Source organism: Nannospalax galili, unplaced genomic scaffold, assembly GCF_000622305.1.
Source record: "Nannospalax galili isolate Female #2095 unplaced genomic scaffold, S.galili_v1.0 scaffold332, whole genome shotgun sequence".
Taxonomy (NCBI): domain Eukaryota; kingdom Metazoa; phylum Chordata; class Mammalia; order Rodentia; family Spalacidae; genus Nannospalax; species Nannospalax galili.
This window is the reverse complement of record NW_008333794.1, coordinates 221,673-234,972: the sequence shown is the minus strand read 5'-3', so window position 1 is coordinate 234,972 and position 13,300 is coordinate 221,673. Positions and strand designations below refer to the sequence as shown.

The 13,300-nt window shown below is 42.2% G+C and overlaps 1 protein-coding gene and 1 pseudogene across 1 annotated transcript in view; one reads left to right on the top strand and one right to left on the bottom strand.

The window, feature by feature from the left end:
• Kiaa1257 (KIAA1257 ortholog) overlaps positions 1–13,300 on the top strand; it is a 97,950-nt gene that overhangs the window by 69,221 nt on the left and 15,429 nt on the right. The window contains exons 11-12 of the mRNA XM_029561314.1: positions 4,923–5,117; positions 9,458–9,755. Of these exons, the coding sequence (XP_029417174.1) occupies positions 4,923–5,117; positions 9,458–9,755 (493 nt within the window). The remainder of the gene's footprint in view (positions 1–4,922; positions 5,118–9,457; positions 9,756–13,300) is intronic.
• Positions 601–865, bottom strand: LOC103730376 (annotated as a pseudogene).

Here is a 13,300-nt window from a genome sequence, read left to right as displayed (position 1 = left end):
TCCTCCTCCTTCTTCTTCTTCTTCTTTTTTTTTTGGTCTTTTTGAGACAGGATCTCCCTGTAGCTCCAGATACCTGGAACTCACTCTGTAGACCAGGCTGGCTTCTAACTCACAGTGAATCTGCCTGCCTCTGCCTCCCGAGTGCTGGGATTAAAGGCGTGCGTCTTTTTGAATAATTTAAGAAGTTGTATATTTACTTTGAACGTTTGGCAGAATTCTGCTGTGAATCCATCTGGGCTTGGGCTTTTTTTAGTTGGGAGGTTTTGTATTACTGTTTCAATTTCCTTATTTGTTATGATTCTGTTTAGGTTGTTGATCTCCTCTTGGTTTAACTTTGGTGGTAGCCATAATTTTAGCAATTCATCCATTTCTTTTAAATTTTTAAATTTAATGGTGTATAGATTTTTTTCCAGTTTTTAAGACTTTTTTTAATGGTACAACAAAACGAGTTCAGGGGCTTTTGTCTGAATAAAGGATTCTGCAATCTTTCCCACATCAGATAAGATTCTCGGCAGGGACTCATTCATGTTTATCACAGGGACTCTCTTTCATGTTTGTTGTTTCTAATTCCCAAGTCCTTGACATCTAGTATTTTCACTTCTAGGTAGGAGAAAATGCATTTTGTTCCATTAATTCTCCTACTCATTCATGGAGGATATTCACCAGCTCTGCAATTCCAAAGACGTGTGTGTCATCAATGTCATGAATGATGAACTTCTTCCCCAGGGCATTGGACTCATCCAAGTATAGCAGAAACTGCTTTATGGCAGGATCGCATTCTATAAGCACTCCTTTCAAGATGTTGACCATCTTTTCCCAGGCAAAATGTGCAGATGACTTCAAGAATGTTTTCCCGGCAGCTCAGAGCCTCTGGCCACACTCCTCTGCCCACCTGGTGTAGAGATTTTTAAAGTATTCCCTTATAATATTTTGGATTTTTTTGGTGTCTGTTGTGATGTTTCCCTTTTCACCTCTGATTTTGTTAATTTGGATTTGTTCTTTCTTTCTTTTGGTTAACTGGGCTAAGGGTCTATCTATCTTGTTTAATCTTTCAAAGAACCAGCTCTTAGATTCATTAATTTTTTGCATTACTTTTTTTGTTTCTATTTCATTAATTTATGTTGAGTTTTGTTATTTCTTCTCGCCTGCTAGGTTTGGGTTGGTTTGTTCTAGGCTTTCCAGAGTCTTGAGTTGTATTGTCAAGTGGTTATATGTCCTCTTTCTGATTTTTAATGTAGGCACTAAGAGCTATAAACTTACCTCTTAGGACTGCTTTTAGGGTGTCCCAGAGATTTTGTCATGTTGTGTTCTTGTTTTCATTTTGTTCCAGGAATACTTTCATTTCTTTCTTAATTTCTTCTTTGACCCATTCATGATTCAGGAGTTTGTTGTTTAAGCTCCATGAGTTTGTATATTTACTAGAGCTTCTTTTGCTGTTGATTATAAGCTTTATTGCACTGTTCTCTGATAGAAGGCATGGAATTATTTCAATTTTTTGTATTTGTTTAAATTTGTTTTATGTCCCAGAATATGGTCAATTTTAGAATAAGTTGCATGAGCTGCTAAGTGTATTCTTTGGTGGACTATTTTGCATATATCTGTTAGGTTCATTGGCTATAGTATGCCATTTAATTCACATGTGTCTCTGTTTATTCTTTGTCCAGTTGACCTGTCTATTGAAGAAAGTAGGGTACTGAAGTTGCCCACTGTCACTGAGCATGTGCCAATCTCTGTTTCATAGTCCTGGACTACTGATTTTATGAAATTGGGTGCTCCAGAGTTTGGTGCATAAATGTTCATGATTGTAATATCTTCTTGGTCAATTGTTCCTTTGATTAGAATGAAGTAACCCTCCTTATCTCTTCTGTTGAGTTTTAATTTGAAGTCTATTTTTTCAGATATTGAAATTGCAGCACCTGCTTGCTTCTTGGGGCCATTTGCTTGGAATATTTTTTTCCATCCTTTCACTCTAGATAGTGTCTATCCTTGAAAGTGAGATGAGTTTCTTGAAGACAACAAAAAGATGGTCTTTTTTCTTGATCCATTGCACCAGCCTGTGTCTTTTGACAGGGGAGTTGAGGGCATTGATATTTAGAGTTATTATTGAAAGGTGTGGATTGTGTACTGCCATTTTAATTTCTTTGTGTTTGTGACCCTATTTTGTGTTTCCACTGTTATACCTTTATTTTCTTTCTGTAGTGTTTTGGGCATACTCATTTCTTCAGTCCTTTATATTGCTTCAAGTATTCTCTGTATTGCTGGTTTGGAAGACATGAATTCTTTCAGCCTATTTGTGTCATGGAAAATTTTCTCTTCCCCTTTGACCTTGATAGATAGTTTTGCTGGATAAAGTATTTGGGGTTGGCATCCATGGTTGTCTAGAACTGGGAATATTTTGTTTCAGGCTTTTCTGGCTTTCATAGTTTGCATCGAAAAGTCAACTGTAGTTCTGATGGCTTTTCCTTTATATGTAACTTGTTTTTCTCTAGCAGCTTTCAGTACTCTCTCTTTGTTCTGTACATATAATGTTTTTACTATAATATGTCTGATCATGTCTTAAAGGTGTTCTCTGTGCTTCTTGAATTTCTGTAGGTATGTCTTTCCTTAATTTAGGGAAGTTTCCTTCTATAATCCTATTGACGATCTGTTTGATGCCATTGGTTTGATTTTTCTCTCCTTCCCGTATGCCCATAATACGTAGATTTTGTCATTTTGTGTTGTCCCACATTTCTTGAGTATTCCATTCCTGTGATTCTTTTGAATTTTGCATAGTCTTTACTTAAGGAGTCCAGATCTTCAATTTTATCCTCTAGTCTTGATAGTCTGTTTTCCATTTCATTCATTCTGCTTGTGAGATATTTCTCCTGTTGTTTCTACAGTTTTTTTTTGTTTGTTTTGAGACAGAGTCTCCCTGTAGCCCCAGTTGGGCTGGAACTCAGTATGTAGACCAGACTGGCCTCTACCTCCCGAGTGCTGGAATTAAAGGCATGCACCACCGTGCTTGGCTTGTTTCTACTTGTTTTATTGAGGCTTCTGTCCCGTGTTCATTTCCATTTGGGTTTTCTTCACTATTTCTATCTCTAGTGAATTTGCTTTTCAAATTATGAATTGTTTTTGATATTTCATTAAGCCGCATATTTGTATATTATTGAGCTTCCACCAAAAGTTTATGCCTTTCCTCTTTGAGTTGTTTGTGTTTTCTTGTAATTCTTTGATCATGTTTATTATTGTTCTTTTAAATTATGTGTCCTGGGGTTCTACAGAGTGGTTCTCAATGTTCTGCACTTCTGTAGAACTTGTGAGGACATATTTTCCTGGTTTTTCATATTGTATGTGTTTTTGTGTTGCTGTCTGAGCATATTGATGTTCTTTTTTGGTTATGTGTTCAATGTGAACTTCTACTCTGCTTTTGTTTAATTTAATTTTGGTTCAGAGTCCTGGCTGAACGGGTCTGTCTGCCTGATCTATGGCAGGGTGATGGTTAATCTGATTTGGGAAGGTAGTCCAAGGATTTGGAGTTAAGGAATAAGAGCCAGCCTGTGATAGAGCCCTTCAGGGATAGAGATGAGAGGAATGGGGTAGCTAGTCCTTCTCTGGAGAATGGGTTGGAGTTGAATCTGGGCCTGCCTGTGAGAGAGGCAGGCAGGGGACAGGGTAGGGGTGGAGCCCACCTGTGAGAGAGGCTAGCAGGGGGCAGAATGTAGGTGGATGAGAGAAATGGGAGAGGGAGGCAGTGAGCTTGATCCAATTTACCAGAGTCTTGGCTGAACAGGTCTATCTGATCCTGAGGCTGGGGATTTGGCCATGAAGGGGCTGCCTGCCTGAGGATTTAGGGATCTACGGTAGGGTGGGTGGTTAATCTGGTTTGGGAAGGAAGTCCAGGGATTTGGGGTTAAGGAGTAAGAGCCAGCCTGTGACAGAGGCCTGCAGGGACAGTGATGAAAGAAGAGTTGGCAATCTTGACTGTATAAAAACATCCTGTGCTGAGCATGGTACACATGGCTCTTGATCACAGCACTCAGGAGACTGATTTTCTCTCTGTATCATGATGAGGAGGCCATCTTGGGCTATCAAGTGAGACTGTCTAAAAATTCTTATGATCAGTATTATCAACAACAATAAAAACATCCCAGTGGAATATAGACACTTATAAAGGAGGAACTAATAGTGACTGAAGAGAGATTCTGAGTGTTATAAATAAAAACCAAGGTCCGAGGACCCCATCAATACTGCTCAAATGTGAAAGTAACTCAGCAAGGCAGATTTTACTTTTGCATAAGGGTATCTTGTGTGGTAAGTCAGATCCAGCAAGTACACACAATACCCGGAAGCTTGGGGGGCTTTTATCCCTAACTCATGAGAGCTGTATCTTTTCCCCATTGGCTGGGGTCTGACCTCACAGTCTTTCCTGGTTCGCTAGTTTAAAAGAATTGGCACAAAGGGAGATAAGCTCCACCTGGAGCATCATTCCAGGCTGGCAGGCTCAGGAATATGTCAGGGCCTTAAAGAAAAGTCTTTTAGGGTGTGATGTGATTAAAAGATTAGAATTCCTTGTCATAAATCAAGTTCTAATTTTACAGTGTTTGAAAGAAAAGACTAATATCTAATGTTTCTTAAGTGAGGGGACAGGTTCAAAGATTAGGAACAGTACACAGTGGATTGTGTTTTAAGAACCCTGCCACATTGCTACTTCCAGAATACCAAGTGTGATTCTGGGGCATAGAGGGGCAGAGGGACAAAAACTGGGCCAGCTGGCCTCAGCCATCACTTCTTTCAAAGTCCCAGGTTGAATCTACCAAATGCATTTACTATCATTACATTCCTCTCATTGCTTAAAAAAAAAAGAAAACATTTATTAGACAAAAATAACTCATCAACTCTTCCCAGGACCCATGGGGAACATTAATCCTCCTTCTTTGTAGTGTCTCCACCTCTGATCGCGCAGCATGCAAGGTGCTCTATGACTCCCAGTTGCTGTTCTGCAACCGCCTCTATGCTGACCTGGAGACTATTCTGTACCACGTGCACTTGTTCAGGCCTGTGTCCTTGATCCTGCGGTACCCAGTACTCTACGTCCGGGGAGCTGTGCCTCGGAAGGCTTTCCAGGCACTGACAAGGTGGGTGTGGGTGGGACAGGAGGATGTCTCCACAATCTGCAGGTCAGGTGGGCAGGAGGGACAGTCTCCTCCCCGAGGCCAGGTGGGGACAGGAGTGCCCTACACTTCCCAGGCTCCAGGAGAAGCAGATGGAACTAGACTGTGCTAACTGAAAGAGGATTGGCTTCTAGCCTGTGGCTGCAGCTCTGATGGGTTTGCTCCCTCTGGAAATATTCTCAGAAGACCTGAGGAGGAAGTCGCTGGTTAAAATGTAATTTTCGGCCGGGCGTGGTGGCGCAGGCCTTTAATCCCAGCACTTGAGAGGCAGAGGCAGATGGATCTCTGTGAGTTCAAGGCCAGCCTGGTCCACATAGTGAGTTCCAGGACAGCTGGGGCTACAGGGAGACCCTGTCTCAAAAAGACCCCCCCCCAAATGCAATTTCCAGGAAGAACTAGGGATAGGGACTGCAGCATCAGTCACAGCTTTCTTTTTGACCCAGAGTTTTTCCTTTGCCTCTTCCCTGAGTTCCCTCCCTCCCGCCCTCCCTCCCTCCCTCCCTCCACATTTCTGAGAAAGCCTGCTGCCAAGGATCCACTCTTAAAGCAAATGGCCCCGTCACTCTGCTCTGCCTCTTAGCCTTGCTTTTGTTTTAGGTGTCCTGAGGGTTTCACCATCCCTCTACAGACCAGCTTTAGTTAGAGGTGCTGGAACTAGACCCCTCACTGGTGAGAGCACAGTTCAGAAGCAGAGGGTGTAAGGAGCAAGTGCATCAGGGGGCGCTGGATGGCCAGCCAGTGTGTATTACCTGGGGCACAAAGAAGCAGCTGGACATGTGGGGAGGCAGCAAAGACTGACTTTGAGGACTCATTGGTCATCACTTTGCCAGCTCCTCCCAAGTATGGGGCAGGCTATAATCCCAGCTTCCCATTTTTAAAGCCAGTGGGATATCTGGCCCCATGTAGTGCTGTTGAATGTATTAATGGAAGAGAAGTTAGGCGTACAGGGGAGTTAGAAGAGCAGAAGTTCAGAACTCAGGACAGAGAAGACTTTCACTTACTTCTTACTCTTCCCACCAGTTTTGCCCCAGGGGATGAACAAGTAGGTGAATTCTTCCCACACCCCAGGAAGGATCCATGAGGGGTGCTGGAGCATTTAGGTGTCAGCTGCAGAGGCTCAACTGTCTTGGTAGGTGATGGTGGGAATGTAGCTGTACCAAGGAAGGAGAGAGCCGCTGTTTATGAAGTACTTTCTGTCTTTGGTGTTTGTGATGCTTAATCTTGTTCATCAACTTGATGATAGTTATCACCACAGATAATAGACCTCTGGGTGTGTCTATGAGGGTATTTCCAGACATGTTAAGTGAGCATGGAAGACCTAGCCTAAATGTGGGTTACATCACCCCATGAGCTGGGGTCTTGGACTGAATACAAAGGAAAAAAGTGGGCCGAGTACCAATATTTGTTGTTTTCTGCCCCCTCGCTGTGGACATGAAGTGACCAGCTTCCTTGTCATGATGGGCTGTATCCCCTTGAAGTGTAAGCCAAATAAACCCTTGTTCCCTTAAGTTACTTCTTGTTAGGATTTGATCACAGCAATAGGAAAGTAACTACCACAGAAAATTGGTACTGAGAAATGGGGTATTGTCATGATAAACCTGAACATATGGTTCATAGGCCTTTGCAACTGGTTCTAGTGAAGAATGTGGAAGACTTTGGAGCTGGGGACTAGAGAAGACCCAGGATGCCATGAGCAGAGATTAATGACCCAATCTGGTAAGAATTTGCAAGATCAAAATGCAAAGAAAAATAAAGACAGGGGAGGCCTGACTAGTGAGGTTTCAGAAGGAACAACTATCTGGCTGTTTGGATAGAGGCCATTAATGTTATATTCAGGAAAGAATCTGGCTACATTCTGCCAATGTTTTGAGAACTTGAGTAAGCCTGAATTAAAAACTAATGGACTAATTTTTTTTGACAGAGGAAACTTAAAAACAAGCTAGCATTCAGGATGTGTCATGGTTACTGCTTTCTGCTACAGGGGCTGGATAAGTGTGGCTGAAAGATGAAAAACATGCTGTTTGGCGAGGGAAAGGACCTAGTGTTAAGTGGCAGGCAAGGTGACCGAGAGGACAGCTGTGATTGTTAAAGAGATTAGTCCTAGTAAAGAGAAGCTCTGCACTGGCCTCATAGAAAAGGTGCCCTGAGAGTAATCCTCACCCCATGGAAGGTCCATCTTGTAGAAATGTGAATTCATTTGAAAGGAAAGGCTCTAATCTGAGAATGCCACTGCAGGAGTTCCCTACTGGAAAGCAACTCCCTAGGAAAATGTTTCCCAAGAGACAGAAACAGGGGCCTGTGTAGCTATGGTCCAAGGAGGCCAGACTACATCTTGAACTGGCAGTAGAACTTGGCAGCATTGTCCATGTGTTACTGGATTTACAGGTATGAAAGATTTAAGAGTAAGGAAGTCATGGAGGCATGTACTGAAGCTTGTAAAGGCCAGTGAGGCCAGGTAGTATGTGGTAGGGTTGGAGTGCCTACAAGTATATCCTGAAATGCCACTGCATGACACCGTGAAGGTGAAGCCCAAGTTTCGGTGGTTAATATGGGATGTTAGAGATAATAAGACCATAGGACATTAGTTGAAGAAAGCTATAGGCACAGAATGGAGTCTACCCGAGAAAGGCTATGTGTGCTGCTACAGGCAGAACTGAAGGGTTTGGAGCCCAGATGATTCTATCATATATCCCAGAGGCCAGTTATGGAGTGTCAGGATTTGATGTTTGTCCTGTTGGATTTTGGGCTTGCTTTGGTTTGATTTTTCTTTGGTATGTCTCTATTCCTTCTTTTGGTAATGGAAATATTAATCTGTGCTGTTATATATTGGAATTATGTAACTCATTTTTTATTTTAAGGGACTCACACTTAAGAGATTGCCTTGAGTTTCAGAAAAGACTTTGGGTTTTAGATTTTGAATAGTGTTGGGACTATGGACTTTTAGAGTTGGATTGATTGCATTTTGCATTATGAGATGAAATAAGACTTTAGGATCAAGGGGTGGACTGTTATAATGTCAAAGTGATGTGTTTGGCTGTCAAGTTTATGAGGGTTGAACTTGGGATGGTTAATATTGATATCAGCTTGAAGATATTTAGAATCATCAGAGAAACACACCTCTGGGTATGTTTGTGATGGTCTTTCCTGAAAGGTTTAACTGAGCAGGGCGGACCTGCCCTGAGTGTGGGTAGTACCATCCCTTTGACTGGTGTCATGAACTCAATAAAAAGGAAAAATTGAACTGAACATTGGCATTCATCTCCCTCTGCTTCCTGACTGTGGAAGCAATGTGAGCAGCTGCCTCAAGCTGTTACCCTCCAGGCCTTCTCTGCATGATGGATGGTATTCCCTCAAACCATAAGCCAAAATAAACTATTCTACTCAAGTTGCTTTTTGTTAGTAGTGAAAAAAAAAGTGACTAATGCAATGCAATGTTCATGGTGACTATGCCTTTGCTTGGCTCCTAGGTCTACTGCCACCAATAGGGAGTCCTGGGGTTTGGGAGGTAGGATTACCACTCAGGCCTTGAGCTTTGTGAAACAGTGAGCTGTAAGCACATCACCCTCCCTGGTGCAGGAGGACCATCTGCCTGCTGAGGGCTAGCATGTTGGCGTGGCTTCTAGTGGGATGTGGGTTGATGAGGACCATGGATAAAACTACAGTCACAGAAAAGCAGTCAGAGCATAATATGGTGTCCTAGTTTGTTTCTCCATTGCTGTGACAAAACACTATGGCCAATACCAACTTGTGGAGGAAAGGGTTTATTTAGCTTACATATCCCAGGTCACAGTTCATCCGGGAGCCCAAGGTAGGTACTCAGGGCAAGAACCTGGAGGCAGGAATTGGAGCACAGGCCATGGAGGAATGCTGCTTACTGGCTTGCTCCCCTGGCCCCTGCTCAGCCTACTTTCTTATGCAACATAGGCCCACTTGCCCACAGTGGGCTGGGCCCTCCCACATCACTCAACAATCAAGAAGGTGCCCCATGGACATGGACATGGCCACAGGCCAGTCCAATGAAAGCAATTGCCAAATTGAGGCTCCCTCAACCCAGGTGTGTCAAGTTGACACTAAAGCTATCCAGCACATATGGAGAACTCCTAACTTTGAGATGCTCAGAGGAAGAGGGAAGGAGGCATGAGGCAGGAGTCTAGCTTAGCCAACCCAGATTACCTCTTCATTTGTAAGCTATGGACCTGGCAACACCAGTCAACCTAAACTTTCATTACTGATGTGAAATGAGGATGGTTGTACCTCTCTTGAAAGGTAGGTGAGGCCGAATGAGTGGGTATTCTTCATTCTAGGATCTATGACATCTGCCACAACAGCACCAGGCTCAAAGAGGTGATTGTGAGAGACCTGCTACCTTCCTCCTCTATGGTTAAAGACCTAAACCAAGAGTTTGGGGTACCCATTTCCAAGGAGGAACTCATAGATGAAAAGCTGTTGCCCATATTGCCCCAGCCTGCTCCCAATCCTGAGAACGTCAGACATCGGACTTCTGCTCTCACACTGGAGATCAATGCCCACAAGGAGAAGTACGAGCAGTTGCGGAACAACATGTTGCAGAAGAAACAAGACCATAAAGTCAACCTGATCCAGGTGGGTGCTCTCTCTTCCCTCCATGCTAAGGTTCCTAGGACCTACTAGGGCTCCTGTTACCCAATAAGATGTTTATACAGGCCAGGTGCCTCTGGCCTGCTTTTGTTTTTCTGGCCTGGGACATTGAGCTAGACAGGCCAGCAGTGTGGAAGGCAGAGCTGCCATGCCAGAGTATTTGCCTTCAGTCTCAGTTTACTTTGGCTATCCTTCTTGAATACGAGAAAGGGTGCTCTTAGGTATATGACACTTACCACAGACTCAGTGTTCATCTTAGAGGAAGAGCTGTTATGTGTGTAACATCTTGCTTAAGCTTCTAAGGGCATGAGCATCGTAAGTTGTCTATGCAGCATACAAAATAAACTGGCCTGCGTGGGAAAATAAAGAGGAGGTAATAGGAGACTGAGAAGCTGGTGAGGTGATGGAAGGTAAGTGGTATATGGTCTGGATGACTAAGGATACCACCTTAACACCATGCCAGCCCCAAGGACTTGGAAGCATAAACATCTAATTAACTTGAAGCTGTGTTCCCATGATCTGTCTTTGTGAAGCATCCCTCACTCTCTACCTCCACTCCCCACCTCCAGTCGCCAAACCCTTCTTCCCCTACACTATACCATAATTTTCTTATTGGTGGTCATTTGTATTGTATCTTCTTTTGCTACTTAAAAATATATAATTGTAAACATTGGTCAATACATCTTCTGTTAAAAATGTGCATTTTCTAGGCGATACACTTAAGCTTAGAATTGCTGAGTGCTAGTTCCATTGTGTAGATCTTACATTATTTTCCAAAGTGATTATATCAATCTATGCATCTCTATCTTGACTCTCATGGGTAATCCTGTTTTTTTTTTGTATTTCTATGACTATGTGTTGCAGTCTGACTTTTGGATGCTCAATTTCTGATGTTTAATAGTTTTCATGGAGGTTTTAAGATGCACTATTTACTAATGAAGCTGAATATCTCTTCATACATTGGTTTTTTGTCTTAAAATTTCACTAGGAAAATGTTTTATTTCAACAACAAAATAAAAATCATTGTCTTTTAATTGTAAAGGTTATAACCAGTGTAATATATTAATCATTTTAAAACATCACACCATGCCTACTTGATTTCCTTAATGAATCAATCTTTTAATGTGCAATACAGAATCTTGCCTTTTTATTTCTTGTGTCCTGACAACATGGCTTCACTGTAGTCGTCCACTCCCTCTGGCTCTTACAGTCATTCTACTCCCTTTTCCATGATGACCCCTGAGCTTTGTGAGGAGGCGGTGTGATATAGATGTTCCATTTAGGGCTCAGCATGCCACAGTCTCTTATTCTCTGCATGTTGACCAGTTGTGGGTCTCTGCATTAATTGCCACCTACTGCCAGAAGAAGCTTTTTGGGTGAGAGTCGAGAGATGCACTAATCTATGGGTATAACAGTAAGTCATTAGGTGTTAGCTTAATACTATGTTTATTTGCAGAATAATGGTAGTAGGTTCTCTCTTATGACATGTAACCTGTCTAGTCACAAGTTATTGCCCCTGATTACCATGCCACATATGGGCTTCACCTTGTAAAGTGAGCCTTAAAGCCAATCAGATAGTGGTTGGTCACTCTCATAACACTCATGCCACTACCAATCATATTGTAGCTCACAGGATTCACCATTGGGTAAGGTCAATGATTACCTTTCTTTTCTGGTAGCATGCATAGCACCTTCCAGCTTCTATGAAAGCTAGCCAATAGAGATTATGCTTCAAGGTCAGCACTAGCTTGATTTTCCTTATTTGTTCTATGTCTCATATATGTAGTATCTTCAGCAATAATTGGGGTCTTATTGTCATGTTCTGGTGATTAACCAAGAGTAATGGCAATAATTAGCATTATTTGAGGGTCTGTTGACAATGGGGGTGGTCAGCAATTTCAAAGGAGGTTCATTCTTGGCTATGGGCTTTTTATTTTCTAGCCTGTGGTTTCTCGTAGGGCCATTGACCCTTCATTATAGGGCAACTCCATATATATTATTTATTATTAATTTTTATGTGTATGAATGTTTTCCCTGGAGATATGTAGGTGCACCACATGTGTGCAGTGCTTGCAGAGGCCAAAAGATGTGTCAGATCCCCTGGAACTGGAGTTACCGACAGCTGTGAGCTGCCAGATGCATGCTGGGAACTGAACCTAGGTCTACTGCAAGAGCAGACAGTGATCCTAACTGCTGCACCATCTCTCCAGCCCCTCCATTTATATTTTAAGACACTTTAGGACTGGAGAGGTGGCTCAGTGATTAAGAGCACTTGCTGATCTTGCTGATGACCACGGTTTGGTTCCCAGCGCCCCATGAGGCCTCTCACAACTGTCTGCTCCAATTCCAAGGGATCTGACACCCTCTTATGGCCTCTGTGGGCATTGTATACACATAGTGCACACAGAGAGAAGCAGACACATACATATACATAAATGAAAATAAATAAAACTTAAAAAAATAAAGAAGCTTCTATAGTAATAAATTTCCATATGACTTTCTGAAAAGACCTTTAGTGCTAATTGTCCCTTCCCTTATTCCCTCCTCTGCCATGCCCTCCCATTCCCCACCCTTTTAAGCCCTTCTTATTCCATTCTTCCACTTCTCCTCTTCATGCCACTACATTCTACCTCCCTCCCTCCCTTCCAATGATGCCCCCGACCCCGCCATAGTCCCTTACTATTTTCCTGACCTCTATGGATTTTCCAGTTGAAACATATATACAGATTCACTGCTAGCATCCACTTATGAAAGAACATGCAATGTTTGTCTTTCTGAGTCTGGGTTACTTCACTCAGGATGATTGTTTCCAGTTCTAATCATTTATCTGAAAATTTCGTAGTTTTATTTTTCTTAACAGCTGAATAACATTCCATTGTGTAAATGTACCACAATTTCATTATGCTTTCATAAGTTGATGGACATCTAGATTGTTTCCATTTCCTGATTATTGGGAATTAGGGCAGCAATAAACGTGAGAGAACAGGTATCTCTGAAGTAGGATATGGAGTCCTTTGGGTATATGCCCAGGAGTGGTATGGTTGGATCATGTAGCCAATCTATTTCTAGCTTTTTGAGGAACACTCACACTTATTTCCATAGTGGCTACACCAGTTTGCATTCCCAACAGCAGTGAACAAGTGATCCCCTCTCCCCACATCCTTGCCAACACTTGTCATTGTTTGTTTTTCAGATCTTAGCCATTCTGACTGGGGTAAGATGAAATCTCAAAGTAGTTTTAATTTGAATTTCCTTGATGGTTAAAGGTGTTGAATATTAAAAAATGTTTCTCAACTATTGGCATTTAATCTTTTGAGAATACTGTGTTTAGTTTCTTGCCCCAATTTTTAGTTGTTTTTTTTTTTTAATCATTATTTTTTTATTTTTTTTTTGCCTGAGCAGTTTTTACTCCAAAGCAATTGACATTGAGACGTTTTCACATGCATTTCTAATCTCTATATACATGACTATCACTGGTCACAGTCGCCCACCTTCTGAGCTCCTCGGCATCTGAGCATGAATACAAACTC